At 53.5% G+C, this 26541-nt stretch overlaps 8 protein-coding genes across 8 annotated transcripts; 4 read left to right on the plus strand and 4 right to left on the minus strand.

Moving 5' to 3' along the window:
- Positions 1-747: 747 nt before the first annotated feature.
- On the plus strand, positions 748-3921 carry PODANS_6_11430 (uncharacterized protein; the record flags this gene model as incomplete). Its single annotated transcript, XM_001906782.1, has 2 exons — positions 748-2607; positions 2665-3921. The coding sequence occupies 2 exons, from the start codon at positions 748-750 to the stop codon at positions 3919-3921; spliced, it is 3117 nt and encodes a 1038-aa protein (XP_001906817.1).
- A 376-nt stretch (positions 3922-4297) lies between these two features.
- PODANS_6_11440 (uncharacterized protein) lies at positions 4298-5526 on the minus strand (the record flags this gene model as incomplete). The annotated part of the gene is made up of 2 exons (XM_001906783.1): positions 4298-5232; positions 5292-5526. 2 exons carry the CDS (start codon positions 5524-5526, stop codon positions 4298-4300), a joined length of 1170 nt encoding a protein of 389 aa, XP_001906818.1.
- Positions 5527-6999: 1473 nt separating this feature from the next.
- PODANS_6_11450 (uncharacterized protein) lies at positions 7000-10522 on the plus strand (the record flags this gene model as incomplete). The annotated part of the gene is made up of 2 exons (XM_001906784.1): positions 7000-7157; positions 7360-10522. The coding sequence occupies 2 exons, from the start codon at positions 7000-7002 to the stop codon at positions 10520-10522; spliced, it is 3321 nt and encodes a 1106-aa protein (XP_001906819.1).
- Positions 10523-12256: 1734 nt separating this feature from the next.
- Positions 12257-13605, plus strand: PODANS_6_11460 (uncharacterized protein; the record flags this gene model as incomplete). Its single annotated transcript, XM_001906785.1, has 2 exons — positions 12257-13025; positions 13097-13605. 2 exons carry the CDS (start codon positions 12257-12259, stop codon positions 13603-13605), a joined length of 1278 nt encoding a protein of 425 aa, XP_001906820.1.
- A 532-nt stretch (positions 13606-14137) lies between these two features.
- PODANS_6_11465 (uncharacterized protein) lies at positions 14138-14873 on the minus strand (the record flags this gene model as incomplete). Its single annotated transcript, XM_001906786.1, has 2 exons — positions 14138-14291; positions 14347-14873. 2 exons carry the CDS (start codon positions 14871-14873, stop codon positions 14138-14140), a joined length of 681 nt encoding a protein of 226 aa, XP_001906821.1.
- A 2233-nt stretch (positions 14874-17106) lies between these two features.
- PODANS_6_11470 (uncharacterized protein) lies at positions 17107-17999 on the plus strand (the record flags this gene model as incomplete). The annotated part of the gene is made up of 4 exons (XM_001906787.1): positions 17107-17158; positions 17223-17579; positions 17636-17834; positions 17912-17999. 4 exons carry the CDS (start codon positions 17107-17109, stop codon positions 17997-17999), a joined length of 696 nt encoding a protein of 231 aa, XP_001906822.1.
- Positions 18000-20531: 2532 nt separating this feature from the next.
- PODANS_6_11480 (uncharacterized protein) lies at positions 20532-22080 on the minus strand (the record flags this gene model as incomplete). Its single annotated transcript, XM_001906788.1, has 4 exons — positions 20532-20589; positions 20652-21239; positions 21302-21438; positions 21502-22080. The coding sequence occupies 4 exons, from the start codon at positions 22078-22080 to the stop codon at positions 20532-20534; spliced, it is 1362 nt and encodes a 453-aa protein (XP_001906823.1).
- Positions 22081-24055: 1975 nt separating this feature from the next.
- On the minus strand, positions 24056-26146 carry PODANS_6_11490 (uncharacterized protein; the record flags this gene model as incomplete). Its single annotated transcript, XM_001906789.1, has 2 exons — positions 24056-25535; positions 25611-26146. The coding sequence occupies 2 exons, from the start codon at positions 26144-26146 to the stop codon at positions 24056-24058; spliced, it is 2016 nt and encodes a 671-aa protein (XP_001906824.1).
- Positions 26147-26541: the final 395 nt, after the last annotated feature.

A 26541-nucleotide genomic window follows, 5' to 3' on the forward strand; every position in this document is an offset into this window, starting at 1 on the left:
TCCCATCCCGTCGTTGAAAAAGCCACATCCCTGCCCATCCTGACATCAAGCGTGCATTCGTCTGCATTTCAGACACCGCAGCCATTTCACCGCATTTCTCTCACCCCCTCGTATGCGCCCCTTTAGTCCACACTAGGTTGCCCGCTGGCTGAGGACCCCCCCTTCACCTTGCCCAGCCCCGGACAGAAATCCGTCGAACCAATTCTCGTTTCCTTTCCCTTCTTCTTTCTGTTGCACTGTTCTCAATCGGCCCAGGATTGACGGATTGACAGGCCAGAGGCCATCCCGACTCGGCAGAACCCCACACTTGCAACCACCAAAACAACCACGGCTGCTTCTTAACTATCCTGGATAAGCCACCTCAGTCCGTTTCACGTACCTGGATCCAGGAACAATACAGGCGTTTCATCGCCAACCCCACCTCTCCAGCGGGTGCTTGTCGTCCGTCCTTCGCGAACATCGTGAGCCTAACGTACCCCAGCCCAGCAGCCTCAGTTAGGTTGTGGAGGCTATCGCCTAAGGCCCGGCCAGACCTTCGGGACGTGCTACGGTTTTAAAGTTCGGATCATAAAATAACTCACTGGACATGATGGCGGCCGTGTTATGAAGCTTCAAGGCTGAGGATTCTTTTTTTGGTACATCTAGCAGGAATGCGTCACTGGCAATTCCCTGGAGGACCAACACATCAACACCATCCACCACTCAACATCCTCGCACGACGTTCTGCCACAGAGAACAAATCATACAATGCCTCCAGAACCAAGAGCCAGCGACCGGGCCGCGTATTACACGATGAAGACGACGACTGGTTTGTCGACGACACAAACACCAGGTCACTCCCGCACCAACTCCCAGTCTTTCTTTTCCAACAAGGGCACCGGCACCCCATTATCTTCTCCTCGCCCGCCCCATTCTGTTGGTCAACAGTATCCCCCCAAGTCATCACCCGGTACAGGTCGAGGGGGTGCTATGGACGCTCGTACTCCGAGCCCAAATTACTTTGGTCTCGCCGTGGACTCTGGTGCCGACCCACGAGAATCGTCGCTTCTGCCGCACGAGAACTGGAGCACCCCAACGTCCTCGGTCAAGTCCTTTGCCGCTGCCATACCAAAACACTTGCCGCTAGATGCCAACCCAGAGTTTGAGGCCTTCAGGCGACAGATTGACGCAAACAGGGGGCGCTCCGGGTTTAGCCTCTCCGCCACACACTTCAACATCACAAGTGGAGGCCCGTTCGCTCCGACAGTATCAACCCCTTCTGCCCAACAACGGCCTCGCCCACCACGATCACAAACCTATGGAAGTAATTTGCCAGAAAACCCGCTGCCGCGGCCATCACTACCAACAGAGTCCGGCAGCCGGGGGCCGGGGGACAACCCCTGCCAGCCAGCCGTGGAAAGGGACAGTTATCAAGGTGCGCCCCACCTCTCGACAGAGTCGAGGCTTGGGATCAAGGGATTCAAAAATCCTCCTTTTTTCCTGGGTCTTGCAAAGCCGCCGAGCCAGGAGTGGGAGAAACTCAACTCATCCATCTCCGAAGTAAGCGGTCGACCCGGCCGCAAAACTGAGACGCCCTCGCCTACTTTCAGCCAACAGACACATGATGGTCAGCAGGCAACACAAGGATGTGGCGAGCCTGACATGATCCCACCAGCGGCGCTCAAACAACTCCTGGATAAGAGCAAAGGGGAAGACCTTCTGCTGCTAGACATCAGGGTTTCTCCCCAGTTTGCTCAAGCAAGGATCCAGGGCGCCCTGAACCTGTGTATTCCAACCACCCTGTTGAAGAGGGCAACCTTCAACCTCGAGAAGCTTCAACAGACTTTCCAGGCAGACCGGGACCAGGACAAGTTCGCCAAGTGGCAGACATCGAGTCATCTGGTTGTGTACGATGCCGCGTCCGCCGACAAGCGTGACGCGACCTCGGCTCTGAACATGATCAAAAAGTTCACCAACGAGGGCTATTCGGGAACCACGAGCATTCTACGCGGTGGCTTTAACGCCTTTGTCCTGGCGTATCCAAACTTGGTCGATCGCTCATCAAACATGATGTCACCCAGCTTGTCACTAGGTGGCGCAGGTTCTGCAACGAATGGTACACGGACAAATGTCCCGCCTGTCATTGGCGGAGTCATGCTGCCGACCACAAACGACAAGATAGATCCATTTTTCAGCAACATCCGCCAAAACCAAGACCTTGTTGATGGCGTTGGCCAGATGGATGTTGGGGTTCCGACAGGGCTTGATAAGAATAGGCTACCGCGCTGGCTCCAGGAGGCCATCGAGATCAGCGACCATGGTAAGCGGGTATCGGACAAGTTTCTGCGGATCGAGCTTACAGAGCAGTCCCGCATGAAGCTTGCCTATGCTGCCTTTGCGAGCTCGAAAAATCACGGTCCCCAGACCGAGACCCAGGTGCGGTTGTCTGGGGTTGAACAGGGTGGAAAGAACCGGTACAAGGATATCTTGCCGTTTGAACACGCACGTGTGAAGCTTCAGGGCCGCCCAGAGGGAGCATGCGATTATGTAAATGCCAGCCACATCCAGGCCAAGCGGAGTTACAAGCGTTATATCGCCAGCCAAGGACCCCTGCCGGCGACGTTTGAGGTATGTCCAGTGATCCTTTAATTTACTTTGTCCCGCCAGGTCTAACTCTTCCCACAGGACTTTTGGTCGGTGGTCTGGGACAATGATGTACGCGTCATCGTCATGTTGACTGCCGAATCGGAAGGGGGTCAACTCAAGTGCCACCCCTATTGGAAAGGCAGGGACTTCGGTCCTGTCCGGCTTCGTCTGCTGTCTGAAAAAAAGATATCGTTGGATATTGACAAGCATCGGGCCGGATCGACCGCCGCGAACGATGAATCTGCTCCAACCCAGTCGAACGACCACGCCTCCACCATCCCTGACGGAGGCCGTCGACGTGCCAATACCACAACCACGCTGAACTCCAAGACACCGGGATCCCAATATGGCACCACCCAGGCGGCCGAAACTCCTTTCGTCACGATCCGAAAGTTCGCTCTAAGCCATGCAATGGAACCCTTCGCCCCCATTCGAGAGATTACCCATCTCCACTACACTTCATGGCCTGACTTTGGTGCACCAGCCCAACCAAGCCATTTGCTCGCGCTGGTGGAATTAGCTAATGTCATGCAACGCGCCGCCCTCCCCAACGACCCTACAGTGACGACGTCACAGGCGCAACCTCGTCATGACAGCGGCAGCTACTTTGACCCGTCCCCCGCACTCCGACCAGACAGCCTGAGCACCACTGTTCAGCGTACCTCTTATGACGCGCCTGAGCCTGTCGAGAAAAGTCGTCCCATGCTAGTTCACTGCTCGGCCGGGTGTGGCCGAACAGGAGCCTTTTGTACGGTGGACAGCGTAATCGACATGCTCAAGCGGCAGCGGCAGCAGCAACAACAGCACTCTGTGGCCGCGCAGGCGTCATCCTCGACCGTTCACCGGTGCAGTTCTAACAAACGGACATCCCAAGACGGCTGGGACGATGATGACGACGACGGCAGAGGTAAGCGTCTCGCGCTCCAGCAAGACCGAGACACAAGGGTGGATCCAGACGGAGATGTGACAATGGCCATGGATGAAGGCTTTGTCGTTCTCCCACGCCAAACGGCAGCACCGTCGCCTTTCACATCCCAAGCAAACGGGTTCCCCGGGTTCAGTGGTGGCAGGGAGAGCATAGACACGGCCTGGCTGGAGGACGACAGCGTTGATCTTATTGCCCGGACAGTAGAGGACTTTAGAGGGCAGAGATTGAGCATGGTGCAGAGCTTGAGGCAGTTTGTGCTGTGCTACGAGACAGTGCTGGAGTGGATCTGGAGGGTGGAGGATGGTGGTGGCGCAGGAGGGGGTCTGCTTGGTCGAGCGAGAGGAAGGAGTGGCAGTTTGGCTTTTTGATGCAATGGTGTCGACAACAAGTGGTTGATATATATATATATATACAGCCGTCCAAGGCTCTGCTTGGAAGCGTAGGCTAGAGAAGGCCGGTGTTCTTCCCCGGCAGCGGCGTTCTGCAGTTTAGCTTCGGCGGCGTGGAATACCTACATACTAGGCGGAAGACTACGGCTTACTAGGAATAATATAAGACGAAAAAGACTTCAACTATAGTTGGATCACAGACTGTGACGAGTAATGAATTCGTGCCCTTGTGGATGTGACACCTGGATACTTGAATTGTTCTAATTGTACATGTAGCAGCACTAAACAACCCAGGATGCAACCTTGCAAAGCCGCGCCTGCTCTTTCCAGTTTCCCCCCAACGCCAGACTGAAAATTAACGCCACAGCTTGGCCAAAGACACCTCCTTGTCGTCGTGCTTGTTCAGAATCTTGGCCGTCGCCAGCTCAAAGTCCTCCTGGGTGACATGCACACGCCTCTCGCGAAGGGCATACATGCCCGCCTCGGTACACACGCCCTTCAACTCGGCCCCCGAACAGCCATTCATCTTCTCGGCAATCTTGGTCAGGTTGATCCCGCGTGTCAGGTTCATTTTGCGGCTGTGGATTCGCAGAATATCGGCTCTGGCTTCCACGCTCGGGGGCGGGAACTCGATCTTTCGGTCGATGCGCCCCGGGCGCAGGAGGGCTGGGTCTAGGATATCGAGACGGTTCGTTGCCATAATCACCTTGATGTTCTTGGTTGGCTCGAAACCGTCGAGCTGGTTGAGGAGCTCCAACATGGTGCGCTGGACTTCCGAGTCGCCACCCGAGGACCCTTCGACACGGGAAGAGCCGATGGAGTCGATTTCGTCCATAAAGATGATGGAGGGAGCGTGCTCACGGGCCATGATGAAAAGCTCTCGGACCATGCGCGAACCCTCACCAATGTACTTTTGAACCAGTTCAGAGCCGGAGACACGGATAAACTTGCAGTCTGTGTGATGGGCCACCGCGCGAGCCAAAAGAGTCTTTCCCGTTCCAGGGGGGCCGTAGAGGAGGACACCCTTTGGTTGGGCAATGCCGAGAGACTCAAAGAGCTCTGGATGTTTGAGCCCGAGCTCGATGACCTCCTTGATTTCCTTGATTTGTTGGTCGAGACCGCCGATCATGTCGTAGGTGCTATCGGGAACCTTTTCGACCATCATTAGAGATACGAGGGGATCGACCGAGGAAGGAAGCATCTTCTCGAGCTTGTAGGAGTCGGACAGCAAGGTTACGCGCTTGCCAGGTGTGAGTTTGGTGATGTCGACCGAGTCGGCAATGTCAACAACTGCACACGACAAGTGTCAGTTGTAGCTCCCGGAGAAAAGCAGCAAGACCGAGACCTACCGTATTTGCCCTCGGGATGCACCTTGACCAGAACTTTCTTGGTGCCCATCACCTTGACGACCTCGCCCACGTACGAGCCCGGTTGTTGTAGCAGACCAAGCTCTTCTCTGAGCAGGCGTACCCGGGAATTGTAGTCATTGCGCTGGGCTTCGAGACGACGGAGAACGGCTTGACCCTTGAGAATCTCGAGTTGCATCGACTCAATCTTGTTGTGGTAGTAGTTGTCGAGCGCCATGGTGACAGCGGTTTATGATACCGTTGGCGGGGAGGCGGGACTCGATGGGTTGTTGTGGCGGGTAAGCAAATGTCGGGTATTGGTAGATTGCTGAAAGAAGAGATGGACCTGTAAGATGGACTGGAACAATTTGGGTAGAGCGTGAGAAATAAGATAGCTCGTCGTGGCTCGTGTGTCGTCGGTTGGAATTCAATGTTGAAGCTGTTGCCCCAGGCCGCCTCCACTGGCGAAATCAGCCATCGAAGGCAGCTCAGGTCGACGCAATGCGCGCCTGGGCACCGAGCTGCCACCGCCTGGTGCCAAGCCTTGTCACAGCTGCCAGCAGATGAGGCCAGGGCACGTGACCTGCGGCTCTCTTTGCTTGTCGGGGATCGGTGCTAGGCTATCCCGTCAGAGCTTAAATTAGGTAAACCTAACTGTGTGAGATGGGGCTGTGATGTCACCGCCAAGGGATTGTCCATGATATCGTGTTGTGGGTAGGTCTTTGAAATCAAAATATGATAATTGATGGCTATTTGGAGCTCCCACAATTTACCTTATCTCAGCATGGACGGCAAAGTATTGTTAGCAGTGTGAGTTGTTCACATTAGCAGTGATCCCCAATCTATATTCGTGCCTATTTTTGAAGCCGTTTCTCGGATCATTGCCGAACGAGAGGCGGAGAACCAGAGGAGGAAAGTCAGCGAGTTCGACAGACAGCTATGTAAATATAGACTTTGGCAACGGTTTACGGCGGCATGGGCACGGTCATGGTCCCAGGGCTGAGCCTGCGGCACATCCCGGTTTTTACGGGCGGTGGTCTGCCATTTGGAGGTGCTTGCTGCCAATCGCTAAACGGCGCCAGACCCGGCATCGCCGCACGCTGTGTCGCTGGCCAGCGCTGGAGGTTACATCGCCCACATCGCCCACATCGCGCGCTGCAGTGGATTGCAGCTTCGGTCAAGTTCCACCCCTCGTGCTGCTGCGTTTGGCGGGCACTCCCGTGATGTTTCACTGTTTCACTACAATCTGGTGGGTAGTGTATAATGATAGACAGGAAGCAGGTGACGGAATAAAACCGCGCGTTGGGCGACAGGGCACCCTCCCACGCTGTCTTGTGTTTTGGCTGCTTCCCTCAGGTTCCTTATCTCCCGCCTGCTGTCTGCAATCGCAGCCGGTGTTTCGTCTTGTGCCGACCTGCGCCTCTCTGCCGCCATCCTTCCTTCAACTTTGTCGCGCCTGCTCCTTTTCACCAGATACTGTCCCAGGTCCTTGCCGCGACGGCTCTGTGCAACTGCCATGCAAACCGAAGCCTGAAATCGCTTGTCGTTGGTCGACTCATCCTTTTCCCAACCTCTCCAAGTCCGCCGTCTCTCAGCGGCCACCTCGAGCCGAGATCGATCAGCACCACAGCATCAGCGAGGACCGCGGCGTCCTCCAACAATTTGCTTTCTCGCTTGTCACCACTCGGATACGCAGTACCTAGACATAACCATGGATTCTAGCCCACAGAAAGATGACGCCTCGGCGACCGACCAATCCCCAACAGACACCCGCCGCCCATCACGGTACGAGTCCATCACCGGTCAAGACGATCGCATGGATGAGAGCTTTCAGTCGACGGATACTGTGCGGAGAAAGCCAGAAGGTGGGTAGAATCAGATGTCAAGAAACCCTTGAGAACTCCACCAGCCTGGCCACGTGCTTGGCATTCCCGGGTGACCACCTTTGTTGACGTCTTGGGATCCCCTCACGCCATTGCTGTCTTTGGGGATTTGAACATGTTGCTGACTCTTTTCGTATTTTCTTCTCTCGATACACAGACTCAACCATGCAAAGCCCGAACCTGGCCAGCGGCGCATTTACAGACCCGGGCCAATCCAGTCGAACCACATCAGTCACCGTACGCTCGCCATTGCTAGGCCCGCGAACACGCCCACGAAAACCCGCCATGCCGCGTCGTACATCGACGACAGCCCAGGCACCGCACCGAGGAGGTGTGTACTCGGTTGACGACGGTATCGCCGAGGTCGAGGCGGATGCTGTCGAGCGCCAGCACAGCTATGCCGCCTCTGTTCGGAGACGCACCCATGCTCCACCGTCGCTCTCGCGAGTCCATTCCAGGGACGAGGATGGCCCCAGCGACTGGCCCGAAGAACAGCACGAACAAGGCAGCACGGTACCGGGGGTCGACAACGGTGAGCAGCGTTTGGACGAGCAGGTTTCGGACGAGACTCCGGCCGAGGATGACGGCGAAATCAGCGACGCCGAAAGCTTCACCCTCAAGGACCGCCAACAAGCGATTAACCAAACCCATCCGTTTGGCATCAGGCTATGGAAACCAGCTCTGTACAAGAAGGATCGTTCGGTGCAAAAGAACGCCGAGGCAGACGTGCATTCGTCGCCGGGTGGGCACGTTAGCAGCTGGCTACTGTTCTTCGACATCATATGGACCCTCGCCTTTGGTTGGTGGATGGCTCTGTTCGCCTTTGTCGGCGCCGTCATCTGCTTCTGCTTTGCTGCTGCCCCCAGCGGCCGGGAGTACGGCCGTGTCTTGTGGGGTCTGGCAGGGTATTTGTTTTACCCCTTTGGCAAGTTTGTGCGTCTGGAGCAGCAGGAGGCTTACCTGGAGGAAGACTTGGGCGAAGGCAGGAGCATCAGCGAGTATGAGCAATGGCAAAGCGGCGACCTCGAGTATGGCCGGCTCTTCTTTGGCCCGGACAGCAACCGCTCCATCATTGGCCGATCCCGCAGGAGTCTTGATTCGGAACCGGACGAGACGGAGAGCCTTTTGTCAAGGGGCCGTGGGCGAGGTTCGGATTCTGATCTGCCACGGATGAAGCGACGCTTGTTTGGCCGTGGTCAGTGGAACATCGGTCGTGTCGTCTTCTTCCTTTTCTTTTACTTCCTGATCACGCCCTCTCTGTTCATCGTGTCGGCCATCTGCTGGTTTTTGGTGTTTTGGATTCCCATGGGCAAGGTCACAATGCTCTTGTTTTCGCATCTCCGCCGCCATCCACTAGCATTGTCCTTCGAGTCCGATATGGCCTCTGCCAGAGCACCGGCTGGTCTCCAGTCTTCGATTCTGGTCTGCACCTATCGAGCTGTCGGCCTCAAATATTGGAAATACACGATTGATGGAACGAACATCTTTCTGATCAACCTCTTGGCCGTGGTCGGTTTTGTCGTTGTGGACTGGCTTGTGTTGCATCAGGCCCTGGGCGTCCACAACTTCTTCACCTCGTCGGCCTTCTTGTTCATTGCCGGCCTGCTGTCCATCATTCCCCTTGCCTACTTTATTGGCCAGGCTGTCGCATCCATCTCGGCCCAGTCCTCCATGGGTCTTGGTGCTGCCATCAACGCCTTCTTCTCCACCATTGTCGAGGTCTTTCTCTACTGCGTGGCTCTGCGCCAGGGCAAGGCTCAGCTCGTAGAAGGCAGCATTGTTGGCAGCATCTTTGCCGGCATCCTATTCCTCCCCGGTCTTTCCATGTGCTGCGGAGCCATCAAGCGCAAAACCCAGCGCTTCAACTCGAGATCGGCCGGCGTGACATCGACCATGCTCCTCTTTGCCGTCATCGCCGCGTTTGGCCCGACTCTGTTTTACCAAATCTACGGAACCCACGAACTGACCTGCCAGGACTGCACCAACTTTGACCACCCTAACCGGGGCGGCGGTGCTCTTCGGGACTGCCGCCGTTGTTACTTTTCGCAGACGCCTGCTATTAATGATCGTTTCTATCTCCAGGCGGTGCGTCCCTACTGCTACCTTGCCGCGGGCATGTTATTCTTGTCATACGCTATTGGCCTATGGTTTACGCTCCGCACGCACGCCGCCGTCATCTGGAACACTGACGTGGACGAGAAGAAGCACGAGGATCAGCCCACTGCCCATAGCACAACCCGGCCATCACACACCATGTCTGTCGGCGACGCCAGCGGTGCCGACATTCGCGACTCCCATTTGTACAAGCGCATTCTCGGTCAATCCCTGCGTCAGGTCGGGCATATCCCCAAGCTGGATGAGCAGTCTCGCAACAGCTCAACCTTGTCGGCAGGCAAGGCCAATGGAACGCCGCATGTCGTCCCTCCCAAATCCACCAGCTACGGAACGGAAACGCTGGGGACCAACATGAATATCCCGGGATTCAGTGATGCCGAGAATAACAACCTCGTCCATCAGGTGGCAGAGATTGCCGCCACCGCGGCAACAGTGGCGGCGAGAAATGTGCAGAGGCCCCGACAGATGTCTCATCATGCCTCTACCGTTTCGGCCGCTGGTCATGGATCTGCTTCTGGAAGCCGTTCGGGCGCCTCTCGTCCCACTACAGTCTCGATTGGCGAGGATCTCGGGGAGTCTGGCGCGGGATCGGGTGGCCACGGCGGTCATGACGCGCCCAACTGGAGCCGTCTGAAGAGTTCCGTCATTTTGATGGGTGCCACGGTTCTCTACGCCATTGTTGCCGAGATCTTGGTCGACACAGTGGATGTTGTTCTGGAAAATTTTGAGATTGACGAAAAGTTCCTCGGGATCACGCTCTTTGCGCTTGTGCCCAACACCACTGAGTTCCTGAACGCCATTTCGTTTGCCATGAACGGCAACATTGCCCTGTCCATGGAGATTGGTTCCGCCTACGCCCTCCAGGTCTGCCTCCTGCAGATTCCGGCACTCGTCTTGTTTTCAGCCCTCTATCCTCCCGTCGGCGTTCCCATGGAGGATGTCGCCAAGTTCACCTTCAGTCTGCTTTTCCCGCAGTGGGACATGGTGACGGTGATCCTGTGCGTCTTCTTGCTCAGTTACATGTACGGTGAAGGAAAGAGCAATTACTTCAAGGGCAGCATCCTGTTGCTCAGCTATCTGGTGGTGATCATCGGCTTCTACTTTAGCGGCTACGGAACTAGTTTTGAGAGCCCGCAGAGCACTGTCAGCCGATTCGACACAATGGGTAGTGACGGTCAGTGGATGAGCTACAAGTACAAGACGGTTGGAAGGAGTACATCTGGTGTGGCTTTTTGATGTTCTGTATCCCTCCGCTCTCGACGCGCAGCATCGGATTTCATCTTTGACACTGCATATGCTAGCATGGCCTCACAAACAGAGGGCATCACAGCACAACAGCCTTGATTATTCACAATACCCTCTCTCTGAAATACAGTTCCGCGTCTACCTTTTGTTTCTTTTTTATTTCCTTTTTCTTGATGCTCATTATCACTGGTATGAGGACGTCCGGGCGGGGAGTTGGGGCGTTGTGTATTGTTCGGCAAGATTGTACTTAGAATGACGGGCGGGCATGAGAATTACAAGACATGTCCAACAACAAAATGGTGTATGCAGGAAGGGGAGGAGGCAGGCCGGTTTATTGGTGAGGAGGTACGGCAGTTAACCTAGTGAGGAGAGAATAATGTGACTACCTACGAATATAACATTCACGAGAGACTCGTGTCCGGTGCATGATAACCATCGTGGAGATGGATGGCTTTTCATTGGTGGGAACGTTGCGATGCAGTGTTCTCGTCATTACAGTCGGCCGGCAGTTGGGGACTGGGAAGCTCAGCCACATCCGTTGTAGCATTCGATCGTTTTTGCCAAGCTACGGCTTTTGATCAAGTGCCATGGTTTCATTCAATCTGGGGTCAAAATCGAGAGCTACGATTGGCTGCAATGCTGCTTGGTGTAGGTATCACATTAATGGCCATATCACTCCGCACACCGTTTGGCTATGCCCTCATAATTGATGGGGAGGGTGAGTGTCCAGTCGAAGCGAAATGGCAACTTTGACAACCAAGTGCCACAGGGGCGCTCAATCAGAGGCACAAAACTGTTTATCGACAGGTTGAGATATAATTTAATCGATTTTATTCTTGGCTTTCCTTTATAGCTGCTCTATCACCGCTTCTCAACACTAGAACTATCATCTGGTCCCGTCAGTCACTCCGCGGGCCATTAGCGGACAAATCTATGGCTTCCTCCCGTTCAATACCTTGTAGGTAAATGAAGGGCTCAGGGCACACTCTATCAGTGGTGGCCGTCGATAGCAAGGACGAGATCTGCAATTCCTTGCAAAAGCCGGCGATATGACTGCAAGACCAGTGCTACATTCCGATAGGCTGAGGAGAGAACGGATCAAAATTTGGCTAAACCACAAATGCCGATGATCTATTGCGGGACTTGATATCCTGGAGATATCACCTCTGGTGACGTCTTATTCGTCGAAGTGTTATCATATGAGGGTATTCGGTACTTGGATTCCCATCCCAAAGGCAGCGAAGTTGATGCGGAAGCTGGTCCTCAATGCCAGTCGACCAAAAGAGAAGGGCGTAGACCAAGATCGGCACAAGCCTCGTCGCAGGTAAACTGTTTTGCCTCTCAAACCGCTGGCACTTGGTGGAGAGTTTGTTGATCATTGGGAAACCGTCAGACAATCATCACGGTGGTCCTTTCCAGGCAGGCCTTGGTAGGTACATAGAACAAGATAATTCAGATGAAGCCAGTAGCCAACTCCGATCATGTCTTCCTTGGTGATACAGCTTGGTAGAGAATAATCCCGGCTACCCGTACACGGAAGCTGCAACTGCATACTCCATACTCCCATAAATGCAACTTCCGTGCTACCTACCGGAGAGGGGTGTTGGTATTCATCAGACCAAGAGCGGGGAAGAGTTGAGCTGAGGGATAAGAACAGCCCTCTGTCCCTCCCCCGAAACCAAGCTTCCTGTTGTTCATCAACTTTTTCCTCAGCTCGCCTTCAAAATGGTGTCTCTTACTGATCTCTTTCTCGCTTCCCTTTTGGTGCCAACCAGCCTTGGCTCTGCCCTGCCACCTCGGATCGATACGATTGACCAAAGGGGTGGACGGGTCACCTTGAAGCAAGTGCGCAATCAGCGTGGCCACAAAGCTTTCAACCCGGCCAGGGCAACATACAGAACCTTTCTCAAATACGGTGTCCCAGCTCCTGATTACATCAAGAAGGCAGTCGCCCATATCGACGAGGAACAAGAGGAGGCTTTTGCAAGGATAAAACGCGACACGGGCTCGGCGGCTGCCATACCCATCAACGAGGTAGACATTGCCTATGTCACCCCCGTCACCATCGGAACCCCCCCACAGACGCTCATGCTCGACTTGGACACTGGATCCTCGGATCTGTGGGTTTTCAGTAGCTTGACACCAAGCAACCAGGTCAGGGGCCAAGAGATTTACAGTCCCACCAAGTCGAGCACATCCAAACTCCTCAGCGGCCACACATGGAGTATTAGATATGGAGATGGGTCCGGTTCTCGTGGCACTGTATACACGGACAACTTCACCATTGGCGGGCTTGAAGTGAAGAGCCAAGCTGTCCAAGCAGCCCTGGAGGTCTCCTCCAGCTTCACCCAGGAGCAAAGTCTCGACGGGCTTGTCGGTCTGGGCTTTTCGGCCCTCAACACTGTACGGCCAAGTAGCCAGTTGACCTTTTTCGACAACGCGCGACCAAATCTTGATGAGGAGGTTTTCACAGCCGATCTCAAGTATCACGCCAGTAAGGTTTTTCTTCTTCCACTCTTCTTGCCAATATCTCCAGAGCCCCTGTTAACAAATGACGTGTCACAGCCGGCAGTTACGACTTTGGTTTCATTGACAGCAAGAAATACGCCGGAAACATAACCTACACGGCTGTTCAACAGTCGCCCGGGTACTGGACTCACTCGCTGTCTGGGTATTCTGTTGGATCCGGGGCGTTTCAGGCATCGCAAATCAGCGGAATCAGTGACACCGGTACTACATTGCTGTACCTCCCTACAGCTATCGTAACGGCATACTACCGCCAAGTCCAAGGAGCACAAAACTCCCAATACTACGGCGGCTACGTCTTCCCTTGTTCCAGCACCCTCCCCACATTCACTTTTGGCATTGAAGGTGCCAGGTTCACCATTCCTGCTTCATACATCAACTACACACGCATTTCCCCGACTTCCACGACGTGCTATGGCGGCTTACAGAGCAGCTCGGGTTTGGGGATCAATATCTTTGGCGATGTCGCGCTGAAAGCTGCGTTTGTGGTGTTCAGTGGGACGAACCCGCCCAGAATTGGATTTGCTATCAAGCCATTGGCATCTTGACCGCCGTATTATGGAAACCTGATAAGAATGAGGTCAGAAGGGACAGGGGGGGTAAGTCTGTAATGAGCTAGAGATATTTTTTACGTGGGTGTTTCAGCGCTGGACAGCTCGTTCTCTTCTGTTGAAATTTCTCATCGAACTACTCATAGCTTCACAACTCTGAATCTTAATCTCGATATGACGGGTGGTTACTAAAGCATCACCTTTGTCGATTTTCATAGCCCATTACTTGTGTATCTTGATCTGTATGGGGAAGCATACAGTTACGTCCACATATGCTAAGGGAAAGGCTGCGGTTTTTCTGACCAAGGTATTTTCAAAGTGAGGTCTTTTGGTTTCAGCACCCAGAGGCACCCCAGGATAAGACCACAACCACGTACACTCAAGTCACGAACTAAAGTCTACAGTTTTCATGTTGTCACTGAAAAGGGGACAGGTAAACTTTCCATTTGTCATGTTTAGCATAGATATAAACTTGACCCATGAATGTTCTATCTGAATGAAAAAGCTCGCCCGCCATGCTAGTCCCTGCTCAATCCTCGTTTAACCCTACGACCTGGTAAGGCCACAGTGATGCATCCACAGGCTCGCAGTTGACTTCGGTGTTGGTGAAGTCCTCATTCTCGCTGACAGCCTCCGAGCAGGAGAGGGTTACTTGAGTCGTTCCCCGTGTGATAAACGTCCCACTAGGCATCATCAGTTCACATGTGGCTAAAATCACGGGGGGGATGGAGTACGTACGAAATAGCTCCTTCGCTGCAAGGGATAACCTCCTGGATCGCTAGCGAACCGGCTTCTTTATTGAACCTGAAGGCAACTTGAGATCCTTCTGGGGCGCCTTCACCCACAGAACACAGATACTCTTGCTCGCCGTCAAAGAAACTGATATCAGAATTAGTATTGCTGGCCGCGGTGCAGTCGGCGGTGTATGTGGTGGCGGTGTTGCTCAAGGTGAAGGAGAGATAGGCCCATGCATCGGGTTCTTTGCCGGGAACTGTGACGACAGACGATTCGTATTCAAGCTGCGAGATGGACCATTCAAGGTCAAGGATGGAATTCCAACACACTCCATCTCTAGAGAGAATCGGCTTTGGGGTGGGAGTTGGAGCTGGTTCTGCGCGGATGTCCTCCACCGCAGGGCCCTCCTCTCCAGCAAGTTCTTCGTGGGCCGAGATGATCTCGAGGGCACGGCGATGAACAGCATGGGCCGGTCCAGCAGCAGCCGTGGCAGCCAAAATAAGGGCAGGAAGCAGAGCTTTGGTCAACATCTCGTCGTATACGTAGATGCTGGGAAGATGCCGAGGATGTCGAGTTACACGGTCAAAGAAGGTGAGCAGGTGTAAGCAAGAACATCGAAAAGAGGGCGCAAGTTTGGCAATAAATAAACATTTTGGCTAGCACCTGAAAAGTTCAGGTTTTGGGGAGCCGATGTTTGTTTGGCTCTGGCTATTTTCGGCATCACGTCTCCCGCATCTTGCTCGGCCTCATTCACCCACGGGCCCTGTCACTTGCTGCCGCCATACAGACAAACTAAACCCCGTTTGAAGCGAAGAGGCCTCCCCATCCATTGTCCAAAACATGGTTCCCAGTGGTTCTTAAGTGTAAGGAGAGGCGGCAGAGCCGATCACCGTTGCGATATTGTCACTGTTGTGCACTGGTCTGGCCAAGAGGCTGCGCAGATACAACTGCTGGGCAAGGGCACACTGGTACCGAGGACCAGGGACCGCACCATCAACAGAATTGTCCGATTCAGTGTTGATAGGCTCGTCCGTGCTGGGGTGTTACCGTGTCGGCATCATGCTTCCGGAGCACCTTGTTCCGGTTGCTGCAACCTTGGATGCAGGACCTAACACTCGCAACCAGGTAAGAAGAGCTTTATTCATCAGTGAAGGAAACATCATGGCCACAAATAGCAAAGGGTCCCCGCATTCAGGTGAGAATATATTAAAACTAAGCCTCCACCCGATGTATTGTCACCATTGAGGTCTTAGTCTCTCGTTATAACCATGGACTGGATAAATTGAATCCAGGTCCACGTGCATGATAAAAATAGTATTCCTTGCACTTAGCTCTTGATGGATGTGGATAGCTGGTGTAGCCCACACCTCACTGAGAACATGGAAAGTTCAAGTTAAAAGGAGTGAGCACCTCCGATAGGCAACCCTTGATAGAGGGCAGCTTCGAGGGCTGAATGGCTAGTCCAAAGCCCTCAGTTGAAACCATATCTGTAGTAGTATCCATTGATCTTTCCAAATACCCTCATATATTGTTGCACAGCTTGCCAGATAGCTTTCCATCCATGGTTAACATCTTGCTGAGTAAGGTAGCATCCCAGTGTGTGTGTGAACCGGGCATGAGATCGTGGTGAGCCCAGGTGCACCTAACTAATTGTTGGAGGAATACAAATATCACTTCTGAGACAACCTGAAGCCCATAGATATCAGGGATGTTCTGGTTCCTAGATCTCAGGGTAAGGTAAGGAGGGTGCGAGGAGGTATCAGCCACTCATATGTGCCCAGTACTGTTCAGTAAATAGTCTATTGGCTCCCATGATTACGTATTCAAAGCGATGCGCTTACATGGAAATTCAGAGTTGGAATTTCCCCACCCTGTTGGTATGGACTCTTTATCATCCTGGGGCAATATAAGCAGGCTACCCACCAGATGTAATCTACCTTCTACGACTTACAGAAGAAGGCTTTGTTTAGTATGAAGTATAATTTAGTGTCAAGTATAAATTATCATGTATCATTATGAAACATGATGTCCAGTACAACCTTCCTCTGCTATTGGAAGCGACCTATCTTATTAGCCAGAGGTGGCAATAGAAGGAATCACTGCTCCTCGTCCTTATGCGCTGTATTCCTCTAGAGTTCACATTCCTGTCGTCAGTCATCGCCATCCCGTAGAGCAGTGTGAAGCATCAGCCTCCTGGAATTATCGAATAGTTAGGTCAATACATATACAAGGTAAGGTGGTCCGGTCTGTTTTTATAGAGCGAAAAAGCAGCACCAAGCGAACCAACTCAACCGTTCGGATAAAGAGTACAAGCTTTCATCTACGTGATTCTTGGTTGCGGCGGGTGCCTTCTCATTGAAAATAGCAGCGCAGGTGACAAACCTGCAGCTTCAAAGTTGTTTTATGCCAGGGTGAACGGATTACATGACACCTGAAACAGACGAATGGAATGCCGAACTTCAAAAGCCCGATGTAATATATTCGTGGTCGTTCTCAATTTATACAACTACCGGGTTCACCTACAACCCAGTTAAATCTGGCTAAACCTGGCCAACTTGGAAGCCCAAGAAGCTTGGTGATCCGTAACAGGCAGTTCCACGGAGGTAAGCTGCCGATTTGTGGATTTCTAGCACACATGACAGAATGAGACATTCAGGTATTTATCACCCGTGATTCCCAGTAAACTGGCAAGATTTCCATTTTTTCACAAAGAAGACCACCTTCATCAATCCGGAATTATTCTACTCTCTTACGGAAGGCAACATGAAGATTCTCAGCGTATTCTTACTCGCAGCTGTCGCTGTTGAGGGTCATTGTACGTTTGTGTTCACTGATATACAGCCTACTAGCCTGCAAGACTGACACAGCTCCCTACAAAGACACATTTCCTAGACTCGTCGTCAACGGCAAGACCGTGGAAGACAGAGACTGGCTCTTTACCCGTCAAACTAAGAACGCGCAGTCCAAGTCAGGCATTGAAAATCCCAACAGCGGAGATATCAGGTGTTACTCTTCCACAACAGCCCCCCAAATCGCCACAGTCCCTGCAGGCGCTTCGGTGAACTACATTTCTACTCAACAAATCAACCACCCGGGCCCCACCCAATACTATCTCGCTCGCGTCCCTGCAGGCTCGTCAGCAAGGACCTGGGACGGTTCCGGAAGCGTTTGGTGGAAGTTTGCATCAACCATGCCCTACCATGATGCCAACAAACAGCTTGTCTGGCCTGCTCAGAGTACATACCTATGTCGCTATCCTGCCATATTTTGGACTTGAGTTGACAGCAACCAGACACCTATGCTACTCACCCCGCGGTCATTCCGGCCAACACCCCGAGCGGCGAATATCTCCTACGAGTAGAGCAGATTGCCTTGCACATGGCTAGCCAAGCAAACAAGGCACAGTTTTATATCTCCTGCTCACAAATCAACATTACCAACGGAGGGAACGGAACTCCAGGCCCAACCGTCTCCCTCCCTGGGGCCTATAGGTGGGATACCCACCCTGCATAACTCTAGCTCATGAGCCCATGTACCTATAGTGGCTAACTTGTAACATTCCACTCAGGTCCAACGACCCTGGAATTCAGGTGAATATCTACAACCTCCAGCCAGATGCCTATCGCGCTCCAGGTCCTGCGCCCTGGCAGGGTTAGGTCGAGTCGACAGCTCTGGGGCACATCTGTGTTGGCGATGGAGGCTATGAATGGGAGGGACAAGTCCACATCCGATACCAAGTCGCTCGCTAGGCTGGTTGGATTTTCAAGATGAAAGATCATTCCTTTTTACCTGTATTCATTCATGCAGGACATACAGGCATGGGATGGAGTGAAGCTTACCTGGCAGGCTAGACAAGAGATGGGACAAGAGACTTGTGGTTGTACTTTCTCAACTTCTTCAAGTGACTCATTTGGCTACCTACCATACGGCTAAGTGTCGGACACTGCTTGTTATGTTGTTGCTGCTATCGTGTGAGCCCATCCATTAGCCTGCCCGTTGAAAACTGCACCTTGGGTATCAATAAAGGCCCAGTAAAGGCCCATGGCAAAACGTGAAAGAACTCATGCATGATGCATGCGATCGAGCGGGGAGAAAACCATTCAATGTTGTCAATCCCCATTCGAAAGGCAGAGAGGTTGTTGGTTGTGCTTGCCTGAGTTGATCTGTTGCTGCTTGAGCTGTTTGACGGCTTGAAAAGTAGAGAGAAAATTACGGAAAAGCGTGAAGGCTATAAGTCAGCAGTATTGCTTTGTATGCCAGGTAGTAGAAATGGTTTTAAATGAAAGAAGTCAATGCTGAAGTTGAGAAAGTGGACAAAATCCATGCACTTTTTCGTGGTTGCCCCTCGTTAAACCTTAGATAGGTAAGAGGACAGGGCCTGTATTTCAGTTTATATTAGGACCTATCTTACGTAGCTCAGGATGGAAGGAACGAAGGTGGTGATTGAGCGGCTCAAAGCAAATAAGCTGAGCTAAACGAACAATATCATTGCAAACTCAAAGAAAACCTGAAGTATAGACTGGGAGTTTGACAAAAGCCCCTTGCTTGTGTGAAAGTTCTGGAGTTGGGGAGCAGTGGACCACTTTCAACGCTGGAGTTTGATATATGGGTTGGAGCAAAGGCGCGATATCCTAATTTCCATCATTGTCAACCGTGTCAGATGATGTGGACACTCCATCTTTCGAGGGGCCTAGTGATTAAGCTGCCAGTGTGAAAGCCCCAAGGCACTATCCTATATATTTCCACCGCCCTCTTCTTCAGATGTTGACATGTTGTTGCACGTCTACCGCGGCTTTTTCTATCAATGAACCTCCGCAACTCACCAAAAACTCGTCAACTGCTACAATCCCTTTCAGGAGCGTCCTTTTGCTAATCCTGGCCCATGGGTCAACAATCGCCGCAGCCATTGCTGTTTCCTCGCCGGAGAACTCAGCATCGGCCTTGTCCGTCCTTCCGTCAACCGCCACTCGCACTCCCAGCATGGAGACGCAGCCTTGTCTTACATTGATTCAAGCCGCCAATCAAGACGTGGTATTGCTGGGACTGTGAGCATTGCATCGAACACTTTTGGCAAAGGCGAGAAAGGGTACCAAGAGGTGGTCAAGCAGATTGGTGCAAAGGGGGGGACGTTGTCAATTCCGGTCACTGCTAAGAGATCAATAATATGAGTATGTGAGATGAGTATCTTAGGTAGGTGAATGACTGTCACATACTAGGACTACTGCTAACCTGTATCGAGCAGATTATCAGTGTGCACCTATGCAGGCCCATCCCTCGGCCTGACGACGACTCCCCAAGCATGACCACCATCACCACGACAGGCGCTATCACGGGTCAGCCCACGTACATGACACTCGCTTATGCCCTCGAAACCATTGCAGATTACACTTTTCTGCGAAAACAGAAAATAACAAGGCTCTACAATCCCTTTGCGGTCACGACAACAGCCGCCACAACCGGCATGGCGACAACGACTGGCAACTACACGGACAGACCACTTCGAAGAAGCTGAACGCCTGAGCAAGTTTGTGGGAACTTTTACGATGTCAACTACTAGGTATCCTTGTGTTGAGTTACCAAGCAAGGAATATCTGTTCTATAATGTGGAGGAGTGCCCTGGTTCCAACGGGCAGTGTGCGGCGAGTTCAACTATGTGATTGAGCCGCCCTACATCTTTGATGTTTCCTGTACCCTCAACGAAACCGACTATCTAAACATGCCGGAATACCTCTAGCCGTCCGAGTTCACAATGACAGAGGTGACACAACTCATTCGAGATTTTTGCTCCTCTAAAAACCGATGATCCCACCTGTCTTCAGATGACCAAACGAGTGAGCAGCGAGAAGCGCCCCTAGGTATGTTCGTCTGGAGCAGATAAATCGGCAGTCGCCATCACAAACAACCTGGGAGGCCTTTTCCGGGTGTAATAATCATTCATTCACCTTCTACATGACAATGATGGTGAAGCTAAGAGAGTCGGGGCATGGGGGGGAACTAGATACATTCTTGGGCTATGTCGGTGGTGAAAAAAAGTAACTATGTGCGTTGAAAGTGAAAGGAATTCCGGCACATCCAGCAGAAGCACCAGTCAAACAAAAAGAGTATTTTTGACAACTGCCTTGACCACCACTGCCGCCGCCATCCTTTTATTGGGGGCTTTATTTTCCTGGCGACAAAAGTCTGTTTTCTTACACATTGACGGTGGAGCCGATGGGGCCGAAGCGGATGTTGGACCAGACAACCTTGCTGTAGTGTTTGTTAGCATCTGAACTGCACAGAGAAGCACAAGAGGCAGGCGAGGGACGTACGCGTTGGGGTAGTTGGCCTTGACCTCGGAGGGAACACCAGAGTCTTGGGCGCAAGGGCCACGGGCAGCACCGGGCTCGCCCTCCTTCTCAGGGGGGTAGACGGAGTCGAGCCAGAGCATGTTGGCGTAGTGATCGGCCCAGATGGACATGACGAGGACCATGGGGATGCGGAGGGCAGCGTTGAGCTGGGGGAAGTCACCGACCTCACGGAAGCGGTTGCGGTCCGTGAAGACATCAAACTGAGTCGAGCAGAACTCAGGGGTGAGGTTGGGGCTGGCTGGGATGCCGTCAAAGGTGGGAGCGGGAGCGAGGATCTTTTGGCCGTTCTGGACGAAGAATTGCTCAAGGTTGTCATCCTGGAAGCGGGTGACAACGGTGAACTTCTTGGTGGTGTCGACGGTCTTGCCCTTGCCGTAGAAGTCGGGGTTGCCCATGCGGTAGGGGTTGTAGTCGCAGCCGTTGGCGTCGCAGCCACCAGCGAAGCGGTCCTCGGAGTAGGTACCACCGCAGGTGTCACGCTCGCAAACGTGGTAGTTGTTGTTCTCGCAGGCGTGGGGGGTGAAGGCGTAGGCGTGGGCATTGGACTCCCTATTCTGCGTGTTAGCTTTTGTCGACTTGAAAACAAGACGGACCGGGTCGGTTAGACATACCAGACATCGATCTCGGCGCAGCAACCGCCATAGGGACCGACACCAGCGTTCTCATCGTTGGACGACTCGCGCCAGCCCTCAATGTTGGCCTTGCCACCGACGAACTTGAGATCACGAGCGCACTGGGCGTCGCAGTACTGTTCCCCCCCCCCCCATCATGTCAGTGGCTGGGAGGCAGGGCAGCGGATGGGAGAACTTACACCAGTACCGTACTTGGCACCAGCCTTGTTGGTGGGATAGCTGCGCATGCCACCATCCTCCTCCATGGCGACGAAGTACAGGGCCGAATTGAGACCGCACTCGACCGTGGAGAGGTCGACGTCAAAGGTGAACTCGTTGTTCATGAGGGTGAACATCTGGTACTTGGAGGCACCGTTCATGAGGTAGAAACGAGAGCCGACGTTGGTGCCATACTCGTGCTTGGTGACGAACTTGAGAGTGAGGGAGTCACCGCTGGTGGAAGCACCGTAGGTCTGCTGGTAGTTGCCGGCACCCTCCATCAAGCACTTTGACGCGCAGTCGGTGGCGGTGCTGCAGGCAGCTGTGTTCCAGGCGTTGCCATCGTAGCAGTTGGTGCCGCCCGAGGTGTGGATCCAGCGCCAGTTGGAGTCGATGACGACCTCAGCCTGGACCGTCGTGCAGTTGGCCTTGCCCGTGCACCTCTTCCAGGTGATTCGGGGGTGAGTCTCGGTCTGCTGGGTGCCGACGCCCTGACCGGCGACGAGGCCGGTCATGAGGGAACCTGCGGCCAGGTACTGAAGATACTGCTTCATCATCATGGTGGGCAACTCTTGGTGAAAAGATGGAAGAAGGGCTGGTGTTGCGTGATCGAGAAGAGAGAAGGACGTCGGTAGCACAGGGCGAGAGGTCGTTTATATGTTTTCCTGGGTCCATTCAAGAGAGACTGAATTCGGACTGAGAGGGTTCCCAGGCTGTGACGATCCCGACCTCGACTCCCGTGCTGGAGCCTCCCGATTCGGAAACTTGGTTCCAGGCACCGCGTGAACCATCCAAAGAGCCGCTGCGTGGAAGAGTGAGCCGAATTCCCATATCCAAACCTCTGCGGTGCCATGCCTTCTAATTGATCAGCCAACGGTTAATCGTCCATTGCGAGAGGAAGAATCCGCGAGGTGCCTTGGCGGTGGTAGCGAGATAGATTAACTGCCGTGGAGATCTGGGGTAGGCAGATGGAGAAGGCACACGATGTGGTGTGGTGTGGCGAGCGTAATGTATTGTTGTTTACTTGCCGCCAGGGTTCTTGCTAACCCCCTGCCCCCCTGCCCCCCTGCCCCCCGGGTATCATTGCACCTCCACTACAGGCAAAAGTAAGAAAGAAAAGAAAAGGGGGCGATCCTCCTTGGTGCAGCACGTAGTAGTAGTAGGCGTCAGGCGTCAGGCGTCACGCCCACTGATGATCTCTAGTCTTTTTTCCCGGGTCGGTTTGGGCCAGTATTTGGAGGCATCGCAACTGAACACGGAGACTTGGCCCCGCAGTGCAACGTCGTCTCCAACCAGAGGTCCTTTCCCACAGCCATGTTCCGAGCCGGCCATCTTTTGCTCTAGGGCCAATATAAACGGCAATTAAAATCGGCCCCTCACTGAAGTGCCGAGCCAACTTCGATCGGACACCCCATTGGTGTTTTTGACGTGGTTGGCAGCCCTCGCCCACTCCATGACACCGTCTCAACCGGCGCCGAGACCGTTGCGGGGGCGGCAGTTGATGCAAACCTGGCCGCCCACTGCAACAACACCAGACCTTGGCTTTATATACGGCTGGTATGATCTTAATTATCAGCTTTCGGATGCCTGTACCGGAGTGCCTTATTTGCCCACGAACCCCTGCACACTTCTTGTACCCTCTCGCCTCATTTGTTGCCAATCACCGGGCGTCTGCTGCCAGGTGAGAAGAAAAGATAGGCGATAGAGGTTGGCGGCCGTGTTTGCCCCGTGAATTTAGCCCGGAGAATGAGCAAAGCGGAGCCCCCCGCTCCGATTCGTGGGTCGGCCGTGTTCGGCCAGACTACAGTCTCCCATATTATTTTATCTTGTTCCTGCAGTAGGTAGGCAATGAACTGTGCGAGGGCGCTTATTTCGTGCCGGTATCAGTTCCTGTTTCTCCTCAACAAGATATGCTCTGGGTTAACCTGCCAGTGGGGTCCTCGTTCCTACCTAAGTCTTGACTCCTGAAGGCGAGCTGAGCTCTTCAAAGCGGGTTCTTAATGAAGCCGTAAATGAATAGAAAACAAGCTCTGCTCCGAAAGGACTCTATATTGCGCTATTGTGTTCCACGTAGGGCAGTCATGTGTTGTCGCTTAGCCACCAGTGACCACATCCCGATCTCTCCAAATGAACGCTTCTTCTGAGAAATGGGTAGCGACAGTGGAAGGGAAGTCAATTTCCCGGTAGTACACACAAGACTTGAGAGAGTTCGGAATGACGGACTGTTATCCGGAATGCAGATGGGCTTGGTTGGTTGGAAAAGGAATGGGTTTGTGGTGATCCAAAGGCTCAAGTGACGCTTGGAGTGTTGTCTGACGAATGACCAAAATCACCCGGAGAGATTGTAATGAAGAACAGGGTGCAGTGTTGCCACTCCCTTGAACAATTACAACATTTTCAGATGCAGATGGGCCAGCATGAAGGTACAATCTTTCAACCCGGACAAGGTCAGCACTGGCCTGGCCAAGTGCACCAGAATACATTGCAATGATATATCAAACAACATGTATGAGTTATTATTCCCAATAGCTATCATCACCAAGTATGAGCATCAGCCAACACACTCTCAGAAGCCTTCTCGCTGAGCATGAATGTGGGCAGCACCGGGAACGGGCCTGGTACTCTGGGGAAAGCACTGGCATCGACCACCCTCAAGCCGCGAACACCCCTCACTCTGAACTTGCTATCCAACACTGCGTTGGGGTCAGAGTCAGCTCCGATAGCACATGTGCTTGTCGGGTGGTGTCCGAAAATCTGGTTCTTGAGCCACTCAATGTCGGCGGCGTCATCGCATGTGCCGTCGGCCGACATCCCGCCGGAGCATGGCGGCTCAACAGGAGAAATTGGCCCGAGAGGAGCTGGCACAGAGGCAAATAATCTCCTCACAAACTTGACAGTGTCCAACTCAGCGGCCAGATCCATGGCCGTGCCAGCGTCACCTTCTTCGAACAAGTGAAAGTTGATGCTCGGCACATCTCTGGGGTCGGTGCTGGTGAGGAGGACTTTGCCGCCGCGCGACTGGGGTCCGATCTTGACGGTCGAGAAGCCAAACATGTTTGGCGGGTCGGGCACAATGCTATCAGTGGGTGGCCAAAAGCCTCTGAGTGCGAAGAGCCCGCCGACGAGAAACATGTCACGCTCGTTGTAAGCCGGCGAAATGCTTTTCCTAAAGACCGCGTTGAGAGTGGCCCCCTTCATGTACGGTCCCTGCTGGCTTTGCCAGAGCGTGACACAAGGGTCCCCGGGTGCTCCAAACCAGCAAGCAGGGTCGGCCGGGTCGGGGGGCGGAGTGGTGAAATTGCTGGCCGCGTGGCCGACGATGGGAACCTCGTAGTTGTCTTGCAGGTTGGTGCCCACGCCTGGGAGGTTCTTCACCAGAGGGATACCAAAGGAAGCCAACTCTTCTGCTGGACCAATGCCCGAGAGCTTCAAGAGCTGGGGTGAGTTGAAGGTGCCACCAGACACAATGACTTCCTTGCGGGCAAAAGCGCGGCCCCATGTCCCGTTGTTGGAAGCTGTGTTCCTGGGATCTGCTCGATAGACGGACTGTCCTTGGAGGTACTCAATACCTGTTGCCTTGGGCTTGCGGTGGGGGTGATTGATATCCTTGAAGGTCACCTTGGTCGCCAGAGTGTTGAGCTGAATCCAGAGCGGATACTTCTTCTTGCCGGCAGCGGTGAGGGCACTGGCGGTCTCCAGAACAAGATCCCGGGAGGAGAAGCGACGAGCATTCTCGTCCGAGTGAACGGCAGAACCAAATACACCCACACTCTGGTCGCGGGCCGGGTCAAGGGCGTTGACGTCGGCTGTCAGGTGGTCGACAATATTCAGACGATCTTGACCGAGGTCGTCGGCAGCCTCAGCCATCACCGTGGTCATGTCGTCTTGCCCCACCCAAACAGATTCATCGCTCATGCTTGTGTCAAAATAACCGTTGAAGCCATGACCCGGAGTGCCAGATGGTAGATAGTGGTTGTTCTCTATACGAGCAAAGATGGATCGCATGGCGGTAGGGCTGAGAAGAGACGGGTTGTGACATTAGTTCTCTGCCGATTGCCGCGGGAAGAAAAATAAGGGGGTGAGAACTCACTTCCAACTTGTATCACCGGTCAGATCGGCTATAATTTGCCAATCGCTGTCACTGGGCAAGACGGATGACATGGCGTTGACAGCAGAACTTCCCCCAAGAGTTCCACCGCGGGGGTAATGAATACCCAAAAGAGTCGCTCCCGCAGGGGGGCTCGTGCCGACATAAAAGGTACCCTCGGTTGCGCGGTACACGCGATGGTTGTGCTGCAGTAGGCGACTCTCATTTGCGTAGTTGCGTACAAAGAAGTCCCATCGCATAGAGGCATCCTGGTAGGGCAAAAAGAATAGCGCCCCAATCTCGGACGTTGGGTTGTTGCTTTGGTCATCGCCGGCTTCGACCAAGAGCACAGAGTGGCCGGCCTTGGCGAGGTTGGTTGCCAGAGGACCACCTCCAGGTCCAGAACCAACGATCACATAATCGTAGACGTTGTCTTCTGGTTTGGTGTAGCCGCCATGCCCACCCCCGCCGCCACCAGCAAAGGCCGGGATGGCGAAGATGGTCAAGCCGGTGAGGATGGTTGTTGTGAGGCGTAACATGGTTGAAGGTCAAGATAGGTCTAGTCAGACCTGGCCAAACTTTGGTGGCTCCTTGGACTTGATGATTCGGTGAAAAGAAACAACAGAGGGGGTTCTCTCATGCTTTATAGATTCTGTAGCCACCAGGTACTAGTCGGGACTTCTTCGCAAGATGATCCCAAGGTAAGGGACTCACCTTCCTGTCTCTGGTCGATTTCCAGCCTCCCGGATCACCTTTAGCTGTCGCGTCCCACTAACAAAGCCGCGATGTTGCGCTGGACCAGGGGGTTCTGTGGTTGAGCGGGGACGCCTTTCCTTCCCCGGACATTCCGGGCACACCACTGCATGTCAGCACTTGCCCCGCTCCGGCCAATTTGTCGGAGCAGACCCGCGATTGGGTGTTCTGGCTACCGAAG

The sequence above is a fragment of the Podospora anserina genome, chromosome 6, assembly GCF_000226545.1.
Source record: "Podospora anserina S mat+ genomic DNA chromosome 6, supercontig 1".
Classification (NCBI taxonomy): domain Eukaryota; kingdom Fungi; phylum Ascomycota; class Sordariomycetes; order Sordariales; family Podosporaceae; genus Podospora; species Podospora anserina.